This window comes from Eptatretus burgeri, chromosome 11, assembly GCF_056783735.1.
Source record: "Eptatretus burgeri isolate ZD-2024b chromosome 11, Ebu_testis_v1, whole genome shotgun sequence".
In the NCBI taxonomy this organism is placed as follows: Eukaryota; Metazoa; Chordata; class Myxini; order Myxiniformes; family Myxinidae; genus Eptatretus; species Eptatretus burgeri.
In genome coordinates this window covers 34,915,755-34,939,531 of record NC_140971.1, presented here as the reverse complement: position 1 = coordinate 34,939,531, position 23,777 = coordinate 34,915,755, and the positions used below count along the sequence as shown (strand labels likewise).

At 45.6% G+C, this 23,777-nt stretch overlaps 1 protein-coding gene across 34 annotated transcripts in view; it reads left to right on the top strand.

Moving 5' to 3' along the window:
- The first annotated feature begins 17,415 nt into the window (after window positions 1–17,415).
- Window positions 17,416–23,777, top strand: part of LOC147016841 (uncharacterized) — a 46,712-nt gene continuing 40,350 nt past the window's right edge. For 27 of the 34 annotated variants that reach the window (XM_085845921.1, XM_085845929.1, XM_085845935.1 and 24 more), the window contains exons 1-5: window positions 17,417–17,559; window positions 20,076–20,197; window positions 21,634–21,948; window positions 22,782–23,069; window positions 23,280–23,525. In XM_085845921.1, the coding sequence (XP_085702047.1) occupies window positions 20,140–20,197; window positions 21,634–21,948; window positions 22,782–23,069; window positions 23,280–23,525 (907 nt within the window). In that variant the 5' untranslated portion in view covers window positions 17,417–17,559; window positions 20,076–20,139. Of the gene's footprint in view, window positions 17,560–20,075; window positions 20,198–21,633; window positions 21,949–22,781; window positions 23,070–23,279; window positions 23,526–23,777 lie in introns of all 34 variants that reach the window. The other 7 variants (XM_085845948.1, XM_085845943.1, XM_085845949.1 and 4 more) reach the window with 4 other exon arrangements.

Sequence of the window (23,777 nt, the reverse complement as noted above, 5' to 3'; positions counted from 1 at the left end):
GATGCACGCAAACACGGTGCACGGGCCGCCACTGCAGGCCCGTGTTGTAGCTGCCAACAGGGCAGTTCTCGCAGCTTGCAAACTGTTGCTTTCTGATCCTGGCGCACATGGCAATGAACAGGGGGGGCAAAGCAAAAATTGAACGGGGCTGGTGAACAGGGGCAGTGGGCATGGCATGGCAAAGGTGATCAGGCAAACACAGCCCGCAGAAGAAGGCCGCTGCAGGCAAACACAGCCGGCAGACGAACTGGCCGGCACAGGCCTTGCAGAAAACAGCTGCAGACGATCCGGCCGGCACAGGCCTTGCAGCACAGCAGCTGCAGCCGATCCAGCCGGCACAGGCCTTGCAGCAAAACAACAGCTGCTGATGAAGTGGGCCGGCCTCTGCCTTGCAGCAACGCAGCCAGCAGATGAAGCTGGTCAGTCTTTGCCATTCAGTGGAGGTTGGTGGAGGGAGTGCGGTGGTGCTGGCCACTCGGAAGGCGGGCTCGGACCTACCCTATGGTCTCCCTCCCACCTATCGCCTTTGCCTGTCACTGTACATACCCACTCCCTTAATTTGTCAAACCCCAATTTAGCCCCAACTTATTTTCTTTTATTTTTTTACTTCCCCACTATAAATCGTCCCCTAACCCCCTGTACTGTCCTTGTTCGGCTGACCTATCCTGTCACCGAGCCTACTCCCAACCCCTATGTTCCCTTCCCGGAGGGGAATAAGGGAGAGCTAGCGTCCTGTGTCGAGGCCCAACGAAGCCTCAGAATGGCCTCCCCAGACTTCAGCGATCTAACCCAAAGTGGGTCCAGCGGCCCACAACGAGAGCGAGGGGATGGATGGTGCGGAGGGGTACACTTCCTAATCTACCCAATCCATTTAACTGTTAAACTACCCCGGGGCTTTCAACAAGCGCCTCTCGCTTAAACTATTGGTTCTAACAACCCAGATTCCCGTCGCCTGTGTTGGTGTCCTCACAATTTCGGGCCTCGCCCCCCAATTTTCTCTCCGTGCCCTCACACGGTCTCATGGCTGGGACACGTGGCTCCCTTTGGCAGGCACGACCCTCTGCCGATTCTCCGACGATGGCACCCCCGGGCACTACACTGCCTCCGAGCCTACCAGCTCCCTAAACACCGGGGAGTGCCCCCCATGGCACCTCCCCTGAAACGCACATGTGTCAGGCTGGCTTCCCAGGCCCCTTTCCGAGGGTCACCCGTGCCCACAACACTGCCCACGCGGCTAATGGCGCCCCGGGCCCCCGCACCAAGCAGGCGCACCCGTGCCCACTACGCTATCCCGGCCCCCCATGGGCCCTTGGCCTACCACGGCTGACTAGCCTGGTGCCCGGGGTACCCACTCAGCAATACTTACCTTTCGCAGCCACGCTCCCAGCCCGTCAACAGGGCTCCTGCACCCCTCCAAATGGGTTTCGAGCCTACATTCACACCAACAACAAAACGACCTCCATTTTTCAATTTAACTAACCCCCTAACTCACTCTACACTGACCCCGGGGTCCCTTGGACGGGAGTCACTCCTCCCCCCAATCACTCATCGCACCATGCAGTCCCCATTTGCTCCATACACACAGACCCGCTGGCCTCACTCACTCATCATGTACTCACCTCACAACTCTTCAACACACACACCGCCGAACTCTGCCATCCTTCTAACTACCTCCCCTAACTAACTCGTGCTCCCACGTCGTCCCTTACACTATAGCACGTTCCTTTTTACACTACGTAGCTAAACTACGTCAACTCTACACATTCACAAGTCTGTCACTGTCTCCAAATCTCTAAAATAACTTTCCCAACCTAAATCTCGCTACAATCCCTCTAACTAATCCATTCCACGGACTCCATGAGGACTTACCCCTGCCCCATGAAGTTGGTCTAACTAAGCTAACCCTTCCCCCAAACTAGTTTCACCCTGTGCCCTGGGAAGGGGGTCTTCCACCCCTTGCCCAGGAATCCTGTGCACCCGAAAGTGAGGCTTGCTTTTTTTTTTTTTCTTTACATGCGCAGCACCAGCGCGGAAACTCACAGCTCGCGCACTTTGCACCTGCCCGTGACGTCATGCAGATGCACGTGTACCTCGTCCCTCCTTGGACGGTACCATCCGGCAGGGATACCCCTCCTGCCGGATTCCAACCCCACGTGCAGCCATGACGTCACCGTGCGCATAAAAAAAAAAACACAAGCCCCACGTCTCGAGGGGTTCCCCACGCGAACACATGTGCTTTGCCCGTTGGAGCTTAACACACACGATCGCGTGGAGAACCCGTCCGGTCCAAATCCATAATCCTGCCTAAACTTTGTCCGTCCGCGGGATCGGCAAATCCACCGCTGGCGTTTCCGGACCGGGACTTCTCTCGCAAGCGAGCACGTGGGGGCCTCGTGCGTTGCACAGCACGGACCTCGTGCTCACTGCTGGGTGAACCCGGCACGGTCCCCGAAACAACTACAGCCGCTACTCGGCTTTCTTTCCTCACATGTCGCCGTCGTCGCCATTCGACACACGCACTCCCGCGTGTTACGACGCTAACACACCTCACCATTAAACTCACACCGGGAGAGGCGGCTGCATGTTCACACATGCCGACCGACATCTCCCTCACACACAACGACCTTGCACACGCGGTCTCTCTCACACTCGGCCGCTCACTCACGCATGCCATTTCCCTTGCACACGTGGCTCCACTCACTCGCGGCCTTTCACTCACTCGTGCCATTTCCCTCACACAAACCATACCACTCACACACGCGGGGGCACTCGCCCGCGGTGCCTCACTCATACTGGCCGTTTCACTCACACACACGGCCTCTTCCACTTGCGGTTCCCCTTTTACACACGGCGTGCTGGGAAGCACGTACTCCGGCACAATCGCCACCACACCACTCACACACGGGGTCGCTTCCACACACGGGGACGCACACACACCTTGCACCACACACACAGGGACATCCACACTGGGGATTCGTGTCCCCACAAGGGTCTCCGGGGCCTCTATACCCCCCAAGCTCTCCGTGCACCTGTCCACAGCACTCCTCCCCTCGACCTCGCAAAGCACGACCGAACTCACCTGGTCGTGACTCGCCTCAAGGGGGGATACTCCCTCCCCTCGTTCCTGGAGGAGGCCATCCCGCTGCTCGCACTGGGTCTCCACCCAGTCCGCGAGCTCACCCCCATTATCCTCCACTACCTCCGTGTGTGTGTGCGTCTCTATCCCCGTCTTCATCGTGTAGTCTTCCCTCTATCGTTCCCATCTCCCGTGTCTCTGCCAACTCAGTCACCTCTTCACCCTTTACCTCCCTTGTCTCAACTATTATTTCCATCTCTTCCCTTGTTATCTCCCTCGTGCACGTCTCCGTCACCCCAATTAGTTTGTCCCTCTCGGTTACCGTCACTTTTTCCGTCACGACCCTCGCCCAACACGTCCCCCGAATTATTTTTTTCTGACCCGCGTCCACCGCGGGCCCGACAGCCGTTGCACTCCCTCCCAGCTCGTTCGCTCCCACACGTGGCGTCGCCATTTTGAGCTCCCCGGTTACTGCCTTCATGCCCGCCTGCAGGCTTCGGCCCATGTTCCGCGTCTCACCCCGCAGCTCTTTCATTTCTTCCTTCATGTTTGTTTCCATTTCGTTCATTTGTTGTGTATTCGCACCCATTTTTTTGTTCATTTGTTGTGTATTCGCATCCATCCTCGCTGTCATTGCCGCCAGCATGGCGCATAGCTGGGCCATGTCAGGTGCGCTTGGGTGAGCCGTTTCGGCAAGGATCGGGGGGTTTTGGTGGAGAGGGGGAGGGGAGGTGTCATACACCGCGGCCGCCGCCGCACCTATTTCGGGCTCTGGGTTCAGTTGGGGGAGTTCGTGTTCCTGCACAACCAACATTTCCTGCACGGGGTTTTCATCCTGGACCATGGATTCTACACATTCTACATCCATTTCTAATACCCCCGGCTCCCGCTCGCCTTGAGACGCCATCTTATTTCTCGTAAAGGGTTAATTTAGCTCGCTCGTAATTTGGAGGGAATTGGGGGTCGCTCCTCTCACCCCTGGACCGATTCCCGTGAATTTAGCTGGAGACAGGAGAGCCCGTTTTCCCGCTCTCTGATACCAGTGCCGCGAGGAGGGCAATGAGTTTATATCGCACGACCTGACACCAGTGTTGCGGATTCGCGCCCGCCGGCGTGCGAACGGCCACGTAACTCGAATCGCAGCACGTCGCCCACCAGACGGACAATCCCGTCGTGACCCTCTCGGACTAACGCCGGGAACTAGTCACGGGTGGGCCTTTCGGCCTCACCACGATCGTGCCAATCGGCCCCCCGCGTGGGATAGGGTTGCTCGCCAAATTCGACCAACCTAAGTACCCACACGGAGGGTAGACCGGGCGATCGCACCTCGCCGCAGGTCGACTTCGGACACGGGCCACTTTAAGCGACCCGTTCCGTACTATCGGGATAACCGAGCGGTGTTATCGTCAACCCCGACGGTTCGATTAATTATCGGGCGTTTTAGCCCGACCACGACCCTTTACGTGAAGTAAGATGGAGATTCAATAAAGGAAAATGAGCGAAACGGGAAAAACAGTTCAACATAAAGCACATTTATTCCGCGATGGCACACGGATAGCACACATATACAATTATACACCAAAAGCAAATGTAAAAGAAGAAACACCACAATAATGCACAAAAAGCAAATGTAAAAGTGAAACACAATGCAGATCTACCACCGACTACCGAGCACATGGCAACACTTATACAGTTTTACTTCACAGACGGCGCCGACAACACATATACTCAAAGCAAAAGAAAAAGGGACCACCCTCCACTATGAGGAGGCAGACGGGCCTGGGGCCGAGACCGCGTCGAGCCTACCCATCTGGTGATGAGCCGCAAAATGGCGGTGGCGCCCCGACTCCGCGGGCCTCGCTGGCACTGCCTGGTATGGGGTGGGAACGGGGCCCCCTTCTCGCACTATCTCAGCGCGGGGGGAAACAGGAGGGGGTTGTTGATGCTCGGGGGAAGGAGGATATCTCGCTGGCTCGGGTCCCGCGACGAGCGTCTCCACCGCGACCTCGGTCGCGTTATCGGCCTCTCCTCTCCGCAGCTCCCCGACTCTGACACGAGCGCCCTCTCGACTGCCTTCGCCGCCGCCACCTCTCCAACTCTCCCCAGCTCCGTCCAACTGCTTTCTCCGACTCTTCTCTTCTCAACTCTCCTTGACTGACTCAACTCCTCCGACTCTTCCCAACTCCACTGCCTTTTTGGCGAGCGAACGCGGCCCTTTATAGCCCCCGTGGCTTCGCTCCTTCACCTTCGACCCTTTACCTCTGGCTGGCTCCCCATTGGACAGAGGAAAAGTGGGCGTGAATGCTTTTTGATCCGCGAATCTGCATATAGCGGTTATACTCCAACGCACCTGGAGGCGGGGCCAAATCGCCCCACGCTCGCCGATAGGATGGAACAGAAGTGGGCGTGAGTCGTTTTTGATCCGATTGCTTCGGAAAGGCTGGTGTTTTTGCACCCGCTGCTCGGTGCGCGCCCTGCACGAGTCCAGGATCGGCGCCCACAAGCGGCGCGGGAATGGCGGTGATGCGATGGTTGCGAGAGCGAGATGTGACGGTAAGGGTCGTGGCTGTGGTTGTGAAGCGGCGTTGCGGTTGGTGGTTGTTGTGTGATGGCTGTTGAGACGTGATTGGTGGTGGTTGTGATGGTAGTAATGGCGGCTGGTCCAAAATAAAGATAGTAAAAGAAAAACGGCTATCTCGAGGGGTCGCAGCCCGAATGAATGACATTTATTCCCCTAAACAACGGGTTTGGGCCTAACTACACATATACTTACAGAGATATCTCACCTAAGGGACCTGAATGGTGGTTTGCGAATTTCGTCAACCACAACAATATATATATATATATATATATATATATATATATATATATATATATATATATATATATATATATATATATATATATTGTTGTGGGAATGGATGTAACATTCACATTATGCAATTATGACGTCATTATAAAATCACATTCATTCCCCATGCGGAGAACTTGTGACAAGTTTAAATTTTTTCCTTGGTGTGGTTTCAGAGATTCAAAGTTTTTCCATTTTTCCAACATGGCTGCCACACCACGTGATTTATGACGTTACAATTATCAATAAAACATTTTACATGAGTCGTCGCATCAAGAGTGTAAACTTCGTCTCAATCCGCCAAGCAGTTGCAGAGAAAAACATGAAAGTCCTGTGCGGACAAGCAGAAAGAAAAACAAACAACAACAAGAAGTCATGCAGAGCACGATACTTGCAAAATCCAAAAACAAATTTGACCTAAAAAATAATTGTTGGTTGAATTCAATGACCAAATATGCAACTCCTCTTCAAATTTCAAGTCAATGAGATGAAAACTGAGGATTTTATAAATACCTCCTTAGTTGTTGTCCTTGGGCCTATGTTGACCTTTGGTCGATGTTGACTTGAAAAACAATTGGCTAGTTGAATTTAGTGACCTGAAATATAGATACTCTTCAAATTTCAAGTCAATCGGATGAAATTTGACAATTTTAGAAAGCTGGCCTCTGTTGACCTTTTGGTCGATGCTGACCTCAAAAATAATTGGCTAGTTGAATTCAGTGACTTGAAATATAAATCCTCTTCAAATTTTTCGAGAATGGGATGAAAGTTGAGGATTTTAGAAATCTCACCGAAGTTGTTGACCTTTGGCCTATGTTAACCTTTTGACCTCAAAAAGAATGTGCTTCTTCCTTATAACAAACTCTACCATGTGGTGAAGCTGCGTGAAGATCGGTTTAAAATTGTGACCTGTTGGCGACAAACAGACAGACAAACAGACAAACAGAATAATAAACCAACGTCACCCGCAGGGTGACCCGTATCTTGCCAAAAGGTGACCACGTGTGACTTCTTTAATGTCACACTGAGGTTAACAGAGCTGCTATCCACCAGGAGCGACTCCTTGAGGAATATCTGCCGACAAGAGATTCCGATGAGAATCGTTCTACAGAGTAACCATGAAAAATATGCTTTTGCCTCATAACGTCACCAAATGACGTTATAATGTCTCAAGCTTGACATATCTAGAAAGCACTCATCGAGGTGTTCAATTTGAGGTACTACACGATATGGTTCCAAAAACTTGAAAATTTGACCTTGGGGTCAAATATGTTTGACCTCAGGCGCTAACCATGAAGCTCAAGGCCAATCGCCACCAAAGATTAATCAGCTGAGCGCCAGACCATGAACTATATTCCCATGAAGTTTGAAGCCGATCTGATCAAAATTACTCAAAAAATAAGGGTTTCGTCGACTACCCTGATTTGCGACAAAGTGACCTTGACCTTTGACCTTGACCTTCAAAATTTTGTGCACTGAAAGGGACCTCCATAGGCCTCGGATATGCGAAGTTACAAAAATTTCCAATGATAACTGTGCTCTGCAGAATTTTTTATACGTGATTACAGACAAACAAACAAATAAACAAACAAAAAAAAAAACATACAAGCTGACTCACATATCTTGCAAAACTTCGTTTTCGCAAGATAACAAAATCGACTAATCAATATATTGAAAAATCTTCGATTTTGCAAGTAACAAACAAACAATCCCACATACAACAGACTCTCCTTCAGCGAGGGTAATAAACATTGGAAGATAGGACCATAAACAATTCTGATTGGTCTGTTTTGTGTTCCCATATGAGAACTACCTTCCAAGGCAGTGAACCTAAAATTGAAATCCCACTTTGTTCATTGATTTGTCATAGAGTATGTACAAACTTGATTGAGCCTTTGATTTAGAAATACATGGAGACTCATCTAATGTTGTTGTTTCATTGCAGAAACTTCTGCAGTACCGACCACACAAAATGGATGGCATTTACTCTGGATACGATTAAAGGGTCAAAAAAGTGTAAAACGGTTGGGAGTGGGTGGGGGGGGGGTGACTTCATTTATCTATTTAATTTGTACTTTAAATGCGTTAATATATTATACTACCCCTTTAACGGCCCCATTTGATCCCACCTTCTCATGGGGTCAGCCAGGAGATGTTTTTGGCCCAAGTCTTTCACGAACCAGCTGGCCAAGCCTGGCATTTCACTAAAGGATGACGGAATTTGAAATTCGTTCAGCGTGTTGGCAATAACTCGCTAACTCTTCATGAAAGAGATTGTGAGCTTTTTAATGTTCATGAACGACCAGTAATGGCAAACGGGTCCTCTACCTTTACATCCTTCCAATGGATGGTACACACAAGGAGTTGCTCTTCATTTGAAACACCAGGGTCAGAGTTCACAACTGGTTTGAGATTCGAGCCCAGGCTTGGCGTTTCCAAGCTATCCTGCAAGCCAAAATACGTTAATATATCATGTACTGCTAGATGACTGAAACTGATATGATGATGATGGCAGTTCATGTGACGTTAACAATGGCATCAAAATAGACATTTTGCACTTTTTCTCACTTTTAAAAATATTTAGATTAATATATTGCAAAGTATTACATGTGATGAATATGAACATTTATTTAAAATTATTTTATTATCCAGTGAATTGCACATGAAATATGAATGCAATAAAACATGAAATTTTTATGAAGAGTTCGTAAAATTTGTCTGAATACCGAATCCAGATCTTCACCAAAATTGAACCAAGTCATCCTTGCCACACACAGAACGTGTCCATCAAGTTTTGTCCGAGTCCGTCCACAACTTCTTGAGATATCCTATTACATATCGGTTAAGCCCCATCTCTGAATGGTAAAGAATCACTTGAAAAATTATTGTGGTCGGATCTGGATCCGAATCAGCATCAAAATCTAATCAGATCGTCCTTGTCAGACACCCAACCCACCCACAAAATTTCATCTGGATCCGTCCACAACTTTTTGAGATATCCTGCATACAAACAGACAGATAGGGGTGAAAACATAACCTCCTTCCACTTTCGGTTAAACTGGGCATCAAATCTGCTGGAATTCCTCCCCTCGACTCTCTCCATCCAAACTTTCCCCTCTCCTATTTCCTCCCTTTCCAACTCTGACCCCTATCCCTCTTCTCTCTCCTACCCCCCTCTCTCTCTCTCTCCTAACCCCCTCTCTCTCTCTCTCCCACTCCTATCTCTCTCTCTCTCTCTCTCTCTCTCTCTCTCTCTCTCTCTCTCTCTCTCTCTCTCTCTCTCTCTCTCTCTCTCTCCTCCCACCCTATCTCTCTCTCCCGCCCCTATCCCTCTCTCTCACTTCCATCCCGATCCATCTCTCTCCCATCCCTCTCGCCACCTCTTCCTCTCCCTCCTCTCCCCCCTCATTCTCTTCCTTCCTCATTCTCCCCCTTCCTCATTCTCCCCCTTCCTCATTCTCCCCGCCCCATCACCCCCTTAATAACCCCGCCAGCGAAGCAACGGGTTGTATTTGCAAGTGCAAAACAAAACAAAGAAAACAGGCTTCAGTTGAAATATGTTGGTTGAAAATACGAACCTACAGGTACATAACCCCAGGGTAATGCCACCAGAAAGACGAGTTTTTAATGACATGTTTGAGAACCAGAGATGTCAACAAGTCACTTTGAAGGCAAGTCATGATCAAGTCACGTTTCAAGTCAAGTTTCACATTTACTTATCAAGCTTAGAGGACAAGCTTAGAGGACAAGCTTAGAAGACAAGCTTAAAGGACAAGCTTAGAGGACAAGCTTAGAGGACAAGCTTAGAGGACAAGCTTAGAGGACAAGCTTAGAGGACAAGCTTAGAGGACCTTAGAGAACAAGCTGAGAGGACAAGCTTAGAAGACAAGCTTAGAGGACAAGCTTAGAGGACAAGCTTAGAGGACCTTAGAGAACAAGCTGAGAGGACAAGCTTAGAGGACCTCAGAGGACAAGCTTAGAGGACAAGCTTAGAGGACAAGCTTAGAGGACCTTAGAGGACAAGCTTAGAGGACAAGCTTAGAAGACAAGCTTAAAGGACAAGCTTAGAGAACAAGCTTAGAGGACAAGCTTAGAGGACAAGCTTAGAGGACCTTAGAGAACAAGCTGAGAGGACAAGCTTAGAGGACCTCAGAGGACAAGCTTAGAGGACAAGCTTAGAGGACAAGCTTAGAGGACCTCAGAGGACAAGCTTAGAGGACAAGCTTAGAGGACAAGCTTAGAGGACAAGCTTTGAGGACCTTAGAGGACAAGCTTAGAGGACAAGCTTAGAGGACCTTAGAGGACAAGCTTAGAGGACCTTCCAGGACCAAGCTGAGAGGACTATCTACTACACTATTAACTTCAATTGTTGTTTGTTTGCTTTTTTAACACAAACTGTACTTTTTTATTTTCCTTTAAAAAGACAAGTCGTGTTATAATTTACAATTACAAGATATCCTGGATTTACATTCGAGATGCATTCCTGAAAACTTAAGCGTATATTGAAAAAGTGTAAATCGAAAACGTTTTTCCCATTGGAATACTATTAAAAACTGGGGATGTGTTCCTGGGCAGTAATTTTTGGTCATCCCTAGCTAACTAAAGTGAATACCAAAGACATACAAACTACATAAATTCATCCAGAACACAAATATATTGTGAAGGATCCGGGGTTCGAGATTCGCCATGAGGGGAAGGACTCGGGTCCCTCCTAAACGCCCGGTCCTGAGGCCGCTGGGCACAGATAACTACGTGTGCTGGCGGGTTGCTAAAGGCCCAGTCACACCTTGACGTTTTAGCCAGCGATGGCAACGTATTAAAATGTATGTAAAACGCTGGCTTACGTTGAACTTTTGATGTTTTTTTTTAAAGATTCGGACGTATTCATAGCGACTTGGTCTTATGTATAACGCATTGGTAACGGTCACAGAACGTTTCGTTGTGTTATAGATAACTTATACCAACGAATGCTGAACCTGTTGTCGGCCTACACAACGGATGCCCAACGATAGTCTAACTTAGGCATAGCGCGTTGCACGCATCGCTGACGATGTCGTGACGTAGCCTATTAAAAGGCTGACGCACAACGATTCGAATCATAACTGCCGTAGAAATGGAAGTGACAACATCGCGGTCACACCTTGGCGATCTTGCCAGCGTATGCCGACCTAAGAAAAATGTGTCTAAAACGTTGGGGCACGTCAAATACGGAATGAGTAAGTTTGGTATACGTGAGTACAACGCTAAAGTACGCTATCATACGTCGTAGTAAGTAGAGTACGTCAAGAAATTTTAAACATGTTCAAAATTTTACGACGTACTTGGCGTATGACACGTTCCGCATGCGATGGGGATAAGTTTTACACACGATATGCGGACGCTTACACACGTCCACAAAGGCTACTTATAAGCTACTCATAAGTCGAAACACGTCGCGGTAATGTCTTTTTTACGCGAAACTTATTTCTAACTTATGTTTGACGTGCTTTGAACCAATTCTTTACGTAGTCCCAACACACATCGACGTATGTAGACGTGTGCTTTGAACCAATTCTTTACGTAGTCCCAACACACATCGACGTATGTAGACGTATTCCAATGACGTCTTCCGGTCGACAAAAAAAATAAATGAACGTGTTTCTAACTTACAACTGCCATATAAAGATGTGTTCCCAGCAGTTTTGGGAATTGGTATATAAAAATGGTGTTCATAAAAGGGGAACCCAACAGTGTTTTCGAGTCCTTTTTGAGTTGATGTCCATGTCAGCAGTAACAGTATCAGTATCAGTATTAGTATTAGTATTAGTAGTAGTTTGTTCATGTTGGCAGTAGTAGGTGAGTGTGAGGGGGAGGGTGTGGGTTATGATGGATCGTCCTTGCGTCCGCGTGTCCACGGGTAGGAGACATCTTTTCACCATTGTTCGAAGTTCTTCGCGCCAAATTTTTTATGGGGCTTTTTCAACAATGAGCTATAGCTTGTTTTTACCATTTACGTCTATTCATAACGGGTTGGACAAATGCACAATGAACTAATAATGTGCATAGAGCGCTTCGATAACTTATAGATACGGTATACCAACGAATAATTATCGTGTAGCCGGCGTTCACAAACTATGCCCAACGATAGCCTAACTTATCCATATCGTGCGGCAGTTTATCTTTGCCGGTGACGTAGGGTTTGCTATTCATAGGCTGCCACTCAACGATTTAAATGGCTGCATCTCCACTATTGAAAGTAGATGCTTGCGCTCAACAATTGGATTTTTTTTTACACTCAACGACTTTTAAACGGTACCACTCAGCTATTTTCATTGTTTACAATGAACGATTTAAATTGCTGTCACTCGCCTTTGTTTTTTGACGCTGGGGTTTGGAAATTTGAAGCGTTTCTTCTGAACGTGTTAAAACGCTCAAACTCGACTATTTTAAATAGACGCTGCCGATGGACAATTGGAATCATAGCCAAGCTAGACATCGAAGTGTGAACATCCTCGTCATGCCGAAGAAAAGTTTGAAGAATGCTGCAAATAAGTGTCCTGGCCGTGGTCGTGGACGCTGACGCAAGGACGATCCATTATACCGACGTCTTTCAGCCTATGAGTAACTTAAAAGTAACGTCTGTCGATGTGTGGCAACGATCGCGTAACGTGCCAACAACACGTTAATCATAGGTTAGAAATAAGTTTCGGGTACGCTAAACATTACCTCGGCGTGTCTCAACTTATGATTAACTTACAAGTAGCATGTGTTGACGTCTGTCAACGATCGCAGACCGTGCATACAACTTGTGGCCAGCGTAGCGGAACGTGTGAGTCATACGCCGGCATACGTCGTGAAATTTCAAGCATGAAAAATTTGAGGACAACCGAAAAGTACAACGACGTATGGCAGCGTTTTTCAGCGTGCTCTCAATGTTATCAAAACTTACCCATAACGTATTCAACGTGTGCCAGCGTTTTAGAAAAAAAATTCAAAAATCGGCATACGTTGGCGAAAACGTCAAGGTGTGACCGGGCCTTAAGCAACTATGAACGCCGATTGGTACTGCCAATCCTGGCAGGGTTACACTACTTTGCATGTTACCGTTTACAGTGGAGTGACTGCACCAAGTGAGTTCCGTGCCTTCGATGTGCACTTGCGTTGACTAAACCCAATCAGGTGCAGCCGAGCGGAGCTGCCAAGTACACACTGTCTAATAAGAGCTGCCAAGTACACATCGGCTCTTCTGTCTCAGCTTTGCTCGTGCCCTCCTGTCCTCTTTCTCTTCCTCTCAGGACAAGCTTTCACTCTCAACTTGTGCAAGCCTCCACCTCTTCCTCTTTCTAATTGCTTTTTCTCCTGTCAGGACAAGCTTTCTCTCTCAACTCATTCTTTCTGCTCCTCTTTCTCTTCCTCTCACCCTGATCGTTCAAGCCTCTTTTTGTGCGCTTCAGTCCTCTTCCTCTCCCTAATCTCTTTCTCCCCCGTCTCGGCTCATGCGACCCTGCCCCTCATTGCTATGTATCTGATGGAGGCGGATCCACGAAGCAGCCTGTGGAAATTGCCAGATCATTCTGTGGGAACTTTCAATGCAGCCCCTGCCCCTCCTTTCATGTGCTCATAATTCTCGTGTGGGGATCTAGATTTGGATCTTCATGAAAATTGAATCGATTCGTCTGTGTCAAACACCCAACCTGTCCACCAAGTTTCGTCGGAATCCATCCATAACCTTTTGAGATATCGTGCTCCATATCGGTTTAGCCCTATCTCTCAATGGTGAAGAATCACTTAAAAAATTCTCAAATCCAGATCTAGATTCGGATCTTCACCAAAATTTAGTGTTACTGCCCTTGACCAGTCATCTACACACACATAAAAAAATTGAAAACGAATGCTTGAAAACTGTGGCCAAAAATCGTGTGACAAATAGACAGACACGCTATACACCAACATACTTGGCAAAAAATTTTTTTTCGCCAAGTAACAAACAAACAGACAGAGAGGGGTGAAAACATAACCTCTTTCACCTTCGGTGGTGGAGGTAATAAAACGAACTAAATTAAATAACAAAAATGCATTATAAGCGAAACAAAAAACAAGGGCTTGCAAAGCATCATCAAAGAGGGTAGGCCGCGCCCAAAATGGGCCCGCTCTCAAGATTTGTCTGTCTTCAAGACAAAGGTGTAGAAAAACGAAAAACAAAACGACAAAAGCACATCGGACGGAAAAGGAAAGAAATATATATATAAACATATATATATATATATATATATATATATATATATATATATATATATATATATATATAAATATACATATATATATATATATATATATATATATATATATATATATATATATATATATATATTGTTACGGCTGTGGAAATTCGCAAACCACCATTCAGGTCCCGTAGGTGAGATATCTCTTAAGTACATGTGTAGTTAGCCCAAATCCGTTGTCTAGAGGGAATAAATGTGATTCATTCGGGCTGCGACGCTTTGAGTCAGTCGTTTTTCTTTCTCTATCTTTTATTTCAAATAAAACCCAACGAGGACGCTCGGTGGGCTTTTCACGCCATTCTTCTCCGCGCTTGGTGTGAGGGGAGAGAAGCGAGGGGAGGGCAGCTGGTGCTCGATTGGTGGATGCGCGGTGTGACGCGGCCAGGGAGGAGGAACGCCCCTCTTCGAGACCTTTCTCGAAGCGCCTCGAAGGGGGGTGGAGCAAAGAACAGGGCGGAGCAACAGGGCGGAGCTCCGAGGATATAAAAGTCGGAGACGGGGGAAGCAGTTTTGTCGATGCTCTTGCTTGGTGGATGCTCTTGCTTGGTGGATGCTCTTGCTTGGTGGATGCTCTTGCTTGGTGGATGCTCTTGCTTCGTGGTTGCTCTCGTCTTCCGGCTCGCTCGTCCTGGTTGCACCACGAATTTGCAAAAGAAAACTTCACCACATTTAGTTACTTGTTTTTCATCGAAGTCTTCATCCGATCCCCATTCGTTGTTCAGGGGTGTCTTCCATTTCCAATAATTACCAAAACATCCGGGGTGTGTTCCATTACCAACTAGAGAGTTCATAGAACATGATACCCCGTGCAGTGTTCAAGGGTATACAGGAGGGCCTTGCTGTTCGTGTGACAGAAATTTGGAATTTTTACAGGGTGCCGGTGATAATCACTCATTGTAAAAGACATCGTTGGATGTTTGGGGGTGTTTTTCCACCAATTAACGCCAGCAGATAGGACACTGGGCTTAGCATCCAACTGAGTGATGGTGAACTTTGTCTTGCAACACCCTGTCCGTGAAACACCAACCTGGCAGTTTACAGTCGGGTTGGTAATCAAACCCAGAATGGATAGATCAGTGCTAAGTGTGCCACCTATGAACCATCATGTTGGCCAGTCGAGACACATAGAGCCAATGGCATATGCAAATATCACTTCATCACAAGTGTTTTACGAGTTCAGAACGAATTTATATAATTTAAATAGAGGGGTATAGATGGTAACACTCATTCAGCACAAGGCTCTATATTTCTGCCGAAATAGTTTCTTTAACTAGGATTACAATCCTGGATAGGTCGCCACTCCAATGCAGGATACCTGATTGAGTGTGACAGGGATTTTTAATTTGTCCAGGGTGTTCAGTGATCGCTCACTTACTCTGATAAAGTCACCACAGGATATTTAACGTCTATCAAATAATGCTGGCAGATGGGACAACCAGTTTAATGTCCATCCAAAGGATGACACAGATTGTTGAATTATCCTATCTGTGAAACACTGGGATCACAGTTTATAGCTGGGTCGGGATTCAAACCCAGGTGAGACAACTTAGAGGTTTGAGCAGAACCTTCAATGGTTTCCTGTTCAAGGTACTCCGTGACATTACTGGCAGGATGAAACTGAGCATTATCTTGCATGGTGATGAAGTCTGGGTCAATGGCACTAGCAAAAGGGCTTACCACACGATGCAGAACTAATTCAATGTATCGACTTGCTCTAAATATACTTATTGTGAACACACGAGGTCTTTGCATCCACCAATATATGATAGATGCGAACCTGACAAGTGACTGACTTTGAAAGTGATCTTGAATCCACATGATTAGCCCATGATCAGTGGACTGATGTGTCATTCATTCATGTTTTGAAGATATCAATGATCTCATGGAGTGGTTGACCTCCTACCACCTTGACCAGGATGTCAGGTGCACATAGCAGCATTATGTTAACGTCTCTATATGCTGGCAATCATGGAAGAGGAGCAATAACCTGGCCGATATGTACCTTTGTGTAGTTCCAGATTCCAACATTTAAACACCTCTATCTATTCCTCAGGAAAGAATTGCCACGAGCTACTCCCTGGAATTTTGATGTCAAATACAGGAGTAGGTACAATTAAACGACTATTACTGAAGTAGTTACTGTGCAAATGATTCACTCTGAAGTGTGAATACCTTCGAGAGTGAGCAACCCCCCAAAAAGTATCAATTCTAACAAACTCAAAAAAACCCATCAATTGTACCTGTTAACATTTCATTCACAACTTTCAAACCACACGATTAACAGTGTTTCTTCTTCTTGTTCTTTAGCCTGGTGTTGGCTTAGTGGTTAGGATGGTGGCTTGGGATCCCAGGATCCTGAGTTCAAGCCCCATTGGCTGCTGAATTAACACCAGGGTGTTGACTCAGCCTGTCATCCTTCCAAGGTCGGCGAAATGAGTACCAGTGTACTGGTCCCGGTGTATGCCCCGGTTAGAATAGGTGTACCATATCCCTGTGTGTCGTAAGAGGTGACCAGGGTTGGCGTCAGGAAGGGCACCTGGCCATAAAAAAACATTGCCTCAAGAAAAAGCCAAACCCCTGCACAGCAGGGAAAAATGGCTGTAAAAACGGTCATTTTCTTCTTCTTGTTCTTCTCTTTTTTACTCCAAATATAATGTTTGCTCCTATTTTAATTTGATTTTGGATGATGCAAAGAATAAATGCTCCTCCATGAACTTCGATTTTATACAAAATAAATATTCTGTTATTATTCTCCATCGAAAAACATTAAGGCTAAAGCAAGTATACCTATAAATAAATTCAAATGTATGGAAGAAACAAAGAAAAATGTTAGAAACTAGAGTAAGTCCGAATGTTAAAAAATTGATACCTTTCAAGGAAAAGATAAAATTAGCAACAAACGAACCTGTGACTATTTTTATTGTTGAAAATTAAACGATGTGATTATTAAGAAGAAATATGTCCTATTTCGGGTTCTCATGACATTTTGGTTGTCCACATTAAACGTCAAAGCAACTCAGTGTCATGGAATTTAAACTATTTGGCCTTCAGCACAAGTTTTGAACAATTAATTAGCTGTAAACTCTACATTCTTTTAATGACGTCAGAGGATTTTAAAATAATCTTCCCTGAAAATGGGTGGTTCTCAAACTCCAAGGTACGTATGGTATTCCAAAAGGTAGGTGCTGTCGAGGGTGGGGCTATGAAGGTGATTTCTACATATAAACCACCTCCAAGTTCCATCTCGTATTTGCAGACAGATCACAGTTGGTTCCGAGCTGGGATAACGATTACAGTCTCTGATTGAATCTCCAGGTGAAGATAATCGATTTGTGATTTGGTTCAGAAGAGATTTATTTTAAAGATTCAAGGTAAGTTCCATTTCTATTTATCTGTACAGGTTGTGTTTATATCCTAATAATCAGAATGTAAATGTGTGAGGAGGGAGACAACATTATAAGGTCCATGCTGAAAAAGGAAAGAAATAAATTAATGTTTATAATTTTCTGGCACAGGTGTACAATCTGTCATGTATAAATGGAAACTAGAAGTGCACTCAGGTAGACCCATTAACTGGCCGATGTATCCCACTGATAGGCCGGATCTGGATTCGAACCTGAACTAAAATTTCATCGGCCTGTTCTTGTCACCAAACCAACTCATTCCCCGAGTTCCGTCCAAATCTGTGCATAAATTTTTGAAATTCCGTGCAATATATCATTTTAGCCCAATCACTCAATGGTGAAGAATCACGAGAAAAATTCACGGATCTGGATCTGGATTCGGATCTTCATCAAAATTGAATAAATTCTTCCTTGCTGCACACCCAACCTGCCATCAAGTCTTGTCTGAATCTGTCCACACATTTTTGAGATATCCTGCTATATGTCGTTTTTGGCCCTTTTACTCAATGGTGAAAAATCACTGAAACAGTCTTAGATCCACATCAGGATTCGGATCTTCACGAAAATCTAATTAATCTGGTCATCCTTGTCACATACCCAAACTCTCAACCAAATTTCGTCTGAATCTGTCCACAACTTTTTGAGATATTTTGTTAACAAACAGACAGACAGAAAATCATGAAACCATAACCTCCATCCACCTTCGGTGGCAGAGGTAATAATTTATTTTTTGTTCCATTGTAATAAAGGTTCGATATTTAATTGATTGTTTAAACTTTCGAACCTGTGTGTGCCGTGATTTCACGAGGAATTGTCATGCAAGAGTCACACCACACTCGTGTCACAATGTTTTGTTATCTAAAGCAGCAAATCTTAACCCAAAGAAGCAAATCAGAGTGCCATAAATGAATAAATAAAACAAGTTTGTGTTTCCCGAAACGTGAAGTGGAGGTCCCCATTGGTAAAGAGACCCCCATTTGTAAAGAGACCCACATTTGTAAAGAGACCCCAATTTGTAAAAAGCCCCTATTTGTAAAGAGGCTCCAATTTGTAAAGAGATCCCTATTTGTAAAGAAGTCCCCATTTGTGAAGAGGTCCCAATTTGTAAAGAGATCCCTATTTGTAAAGAGGCTCTCGTTTGTAAAGAGGCCCCCGTTTGTAAAGAGGCCCCCGTTTGTAAAGAGGACCCAATTTGTAAAGAAGTCCCCATTTGTGAAGAGGCCCCAATTTGTGAAGAGCCCCCAATTTGTAAAGAGGCCCCAATTTGTGAAGAGGCCCCCATTTGTGAAGAGACCCCCATTTGTGAAGAGACCCCAATTTGTGAAGAGGCCCCCATTTGCAAAGAGGCCCCTATTTGTAAAGAGGCCCCCATTTGTAAAGAGGCCCCCATTTGTAAAGAGGCCCAAATTTGTAAAGATGCCCCCATTTGTGAAGAGGCCCCCATTTGTGAAGAGGCCCCCATTGGTAAAGAGACCCCCATTTGTAAAGAGACCCCCATTTATGAAGAGGCCCCCATTTGTGAAGAGCCCCCAATTTGTGAAGAGCCCCCAATTTGTGAAGAGGCCCCCATTTGTAAAGAGACCCCATTTGTAAAGAGGCCCCAATTTGTGTAGAGGCCCCCATTTGTGAAGAGCCCCCATTTGTGAAGAGGCCTCCATTTGAAAAGAGGCCCCCATTTGTAAAGAGGCCCCCATTTGTAAAGAGGCCCCCATTTGTGAAGAGGCCCCCATTTGTGAAGAGGCCCCCATTTGTGAAGAGGCCCCCATTTGTGAAGAGGCCCCCATTTGTGAAGAGGCCCCCATTTGTAAAGAGGCCCCCGTTTGTGAAGAGGCCCCAATTTGTGAAGAGCCCCCAATTTGTAAAGAAGTCCCTATTTGTAAAGAAGCTCCCGTTTGTGAAGAGGCCCCCATTTGTAAAGACGCCCCTGTTTGTAAAGAGGCCCCCGTTTGTGAAGAGGCCCCCATTTGTAAAGAGGCCCCTATTTGTAAAGAGACCCCCATTTGTGAAGAGGCCCCCATTTGTAAAGAGGCCCCCATTTGTAAAGAGGCCCCCATTTGTGAAGAGGCCCCCATTTGTGAAGAGATCCCCATTTGTGAAGAGACCCCAATTTGTAAAGAGGCCCCCATTTGTAGGAAGGTCCCCATTTGTAGGAAGGTCCCCATTTGTAGGAAGGTCCCCATTTGTAGGAAGGTCCCCATTTGTAGGGAGGCCCCCATTTGTAGGAAGGTCCCCATTTGTAGGAAGGTCCCCATTTGTAAAGAGGCCCCCATTTGTGAAGAGGCCCCCATTTGTGAAGAGACCCCCATTTGTGAAGAGACCCCAATTTGTAAAGAGGCCCCCATTTGTAGCGAGGCCCCCATTTGTAGTGAGGCCCCCATTTGTAGGGAGGCCCCAATTTATAGTGATGTTAGAGTGTAAGCAATTACTTACCGTATTTCAAGCATAAAACAGAAATTAAGAAAAATCTTGTGTTCTTTCATCAGACTCGAAGAGTTTCCATCATCCGATACAATTTCAGCGATTTTTACATTTTGAGGCAGATACGAAATGGGAAGGTTTATTACAACATTCCTCTTGTTTTCCTACCTTTGGATCACATTCAGTGGTGAGTACATGCAGCACATGCATCCGATGTTTCAAACTGTGTGTGGTGTTATTACTTCATATGCAGCCTGTGGCTGATGGTTGCATCATTGCTGGGAGCACAGCTGTGCTGCTGATGCAGTGCCCCTGTTTTCAGTAAGGTTGTACTAATTTTGCCAACCTCAGAAGGATGACAGACTAAGTCAACCCATCTGGTGTGATTTAATGGAGGGAAAGGGCTCAAACTCAAGACCATAAGATCTTTAGGCAGCAACCTTAACCGTTAACCCAACAACAGGCTTACTATGTGTATGTCCAAACAAAAGACTTGGTTATAAAACAAAATATGTCAGACATGCAAAGAACAAAGGTTGATTTATTATTGATACACCACTCAAATAATTATGTGGCATTTTCTCAAGCAGCACTGTGGAGGTAACGCGGGTCCTTGATATCATTTCTGACTATTTTCTCTTAAAATTGACAAACAGTTGACCGTGATAGGTTTCCGTGAAATCAATGACAGCTTGAGATGGGAGCAGAAAGCGTTAAGTGTTGCACTGTTTCGATGTGGGAATGCCCATTTGCTTTTATAAGCGAGAGAAGGGTGAGAGTAATGAAGGAACAGCTTTGGAAGGGGAGGTTCAGGCTTTTGAGGGGAGGGGGAGGAGAGGTTGACAACTTTCGGTGGGGGGGAGGGGAGGAGAGGTTGACAACTTTCGGTGGGGCGGGGGTGGGTGGGATTGAAGGCTAGAGTATGGAGAGGGGATTGATGCCTTCGGATTAGGAGACGGAGGAAGGGTGAGTACATGGGGGTGGTGGGGAGCAAAGATGGGAGAGAGTTGCGAGGGGAGGCTGAGGCTTTTTTGTTGAGTTGTAAGAATTGTATGTGTAAATTAACTCACAGCAAAAAATGTAATTGGTCAAAGGTGTGTGTGTGTGTGTGTGTGTGTGTGTGTGTGTGTGTGTGTGTGTGTGTGTGTGTGTGTGTGTGTGTGTGTGTGTGTGTGTGTGTGTGTGTGTGTGTGTGTGTGTGTGTGTGTGTGTGTGTGTGTGTGTGTGTGTGTGTGTGTGTGTGTGTGTGTGTAGGACCTTGCTCACCCACACAACTGGACAGTTTCTCCATCTCCACTGGACAGTTTCCCCATTTGCTAATTAACGTAACAAATTAATGTGCAACTTTTTGCATTGACGAGTAATGAATTCTTTATAAATAATTTTCAAACTAAATGTATGCAAAATTTGAGCTCCATACCAGAGGTGGGTCACAGAAGTTTAAAAAAAATACACATTTTGCTTGTTCGGCCCACGGTCTATTGTGAAACATTTATTTCCAGCATGTTAGGGTTAAATTGAAGATTTAATTATTCGTGTGTTCAACATGTTCTTTAGAAAATAATTAATTTTCAGGATGTCTTTGTTTTTGCAATATATTCGTGATGCTATCGATTTTTTCAGCAGAAACGACAACACCACCACCACCAACAACAACAACACCACCAACAACAACAACACCACCACCAACAACAACAACAACAACAACAACAACAACAACAACAACAACAGCACAGAGCTCTGAGACATCGTCCTCAAGAGCCCACAGTAATGCCAGCACTATATACCTCATTGAAACCTCCACAGGTGCGAATACAACGAGCACAATCACTTCTTCAAGTGCAGCAACCACAGTGCTGTCATCAGCTCAAACCACAGCAGCACCCGCAGTGAGCTCCACAGCAAGTAGTGATACATCTACAACTGGAGCTTCAACAGGTATTACATGAAAATGGCACCAGGATTTTAAATTGTTTTTATTCAATCTGGATACATGTTCAAATCGGCTGGAACATTTTATGTTTTGTATTCCAATGATAGGCAGGATATGCATCCAGACCACAACCAAAATTAAATTGGCTTATTCTTGGTACTTACCCAACCCATCCACCAAGTTTGACGAGAATCTGTCCACAACCTTTTTAGATATCATATTTCAAATAATTTTTGGCGAATCACTGAATGGTGAATAATCATTGTAAAAATTCTCATACCCGCATCCGGACCGTCACCTACCCACCCCTCCCCCCCCCACCGAAAAAAAACAACTTCTTCTTGTCATGTACCCATCTTGTCCACCAAGTTTTGTCTGAATCCGTACACACGTTTTGAGACGATTTACATTTATACATGACAGATTTACATGACAGATTGTACATCGTCTCAATTGTGAAGAATCACTGAGAAAATTAATAATTATCGTGTCCAGATCTGAAAGCGAAACTTCACAAAAATGGAAACAATTTGTTCTTCTCACACCCCCTAACCTGTCCAACGAGCTTCGTCCGAGTCAGTCAATAACATTTTTGAAATATCCTGCTCACAGACAAACAGAGAAACAGAGAGACAAACAGACATTGAGGGGTGAAAACATAATCACCATCCACCTTTGGTGGTGGCGGTAATAAACAAAAGTCCACTTTTCAAACAGTGATTTCAAGCATGTTATGATAACAGAGATTATTTGTGTGTTCAACATGTTCTTCAGAAAATATAGCATTTTGATGATATCTTTGTTTTTGGAATATAATCAAGATATTGTGCATTTTCAGGAGCAACCACGTCATCAGGAACTTCGACAGGAATTCAAACTGTTCCAGTCATTGTTTCTACGGCAGGAACGACAATAACAGAAGCACAAAGCTCTGAGGCAGCGTCCTCAACAGCCCCCAGTACTGCCACAACTACTTATTTCACAGGAACCTCCAGAGGTTCTGATACGACGAGCTCAATCACGTCTAGTGCAGCAACCACAGTATCCTCATCGGCTCAAACCACAGCAGCATCAACAGTGAGCTCCACAGGAAGTAGTGCTGCATCCACAACTGGAGCTTCAACAGGTATTACTGTAAAAATGACCACAGGATTTTAAAATGTTTTTACTCAAGCTGGAGACAAGTTGAAATAAATAAGTCTTTTTTTGAAACATTTATTTCAAGCATGATGTGGTAAAGGGGAGATTATTTGTGTAAAAGAAGTTCTTCTGAAAATAATTAAATTTCAGACGCTCTTTCTTTTTGGAATATATTCACTGTGTTATCCATTTTCAGGAGCAACTACATCAGCAGCAACTACAGCAGCAACAACAGCACAAAGCTCTGAGGCAGCGTCCTCAACATTCCCCAGTACTGCTCCAACTACTTCACTCACAGGAGCTTCCACAGGTGCAGAAACAACGAGCACAATCACTCCCACTAGTGCAGCAACCACAGTGTTGTCATCAGCTCTAACCACACCAGCACCAACAGTGAGCACTGCCGGAAGTAGTGAGACATCTACCACTGGATCTTCAACAGGTATAACCTGTAAAATGGCCACAGTACTTCATGATGTTTTTACTCAAGCTCAATACATGTTTAAACCAACAAAGTCTTCTTTTGAAAGATTTTTCAAATGAGGTTCTGGAAAATGAGATTATTGTCAGGGGTTCACACACCTGGAATGCAGGTATACTCATGTGTGGCAAAAACACCAAATGACAACTTCAAACATGCGAAGAAAGTTTAAAAGCAAACTACTACAACATAGGCTTTTGATGCAAGGTTTTC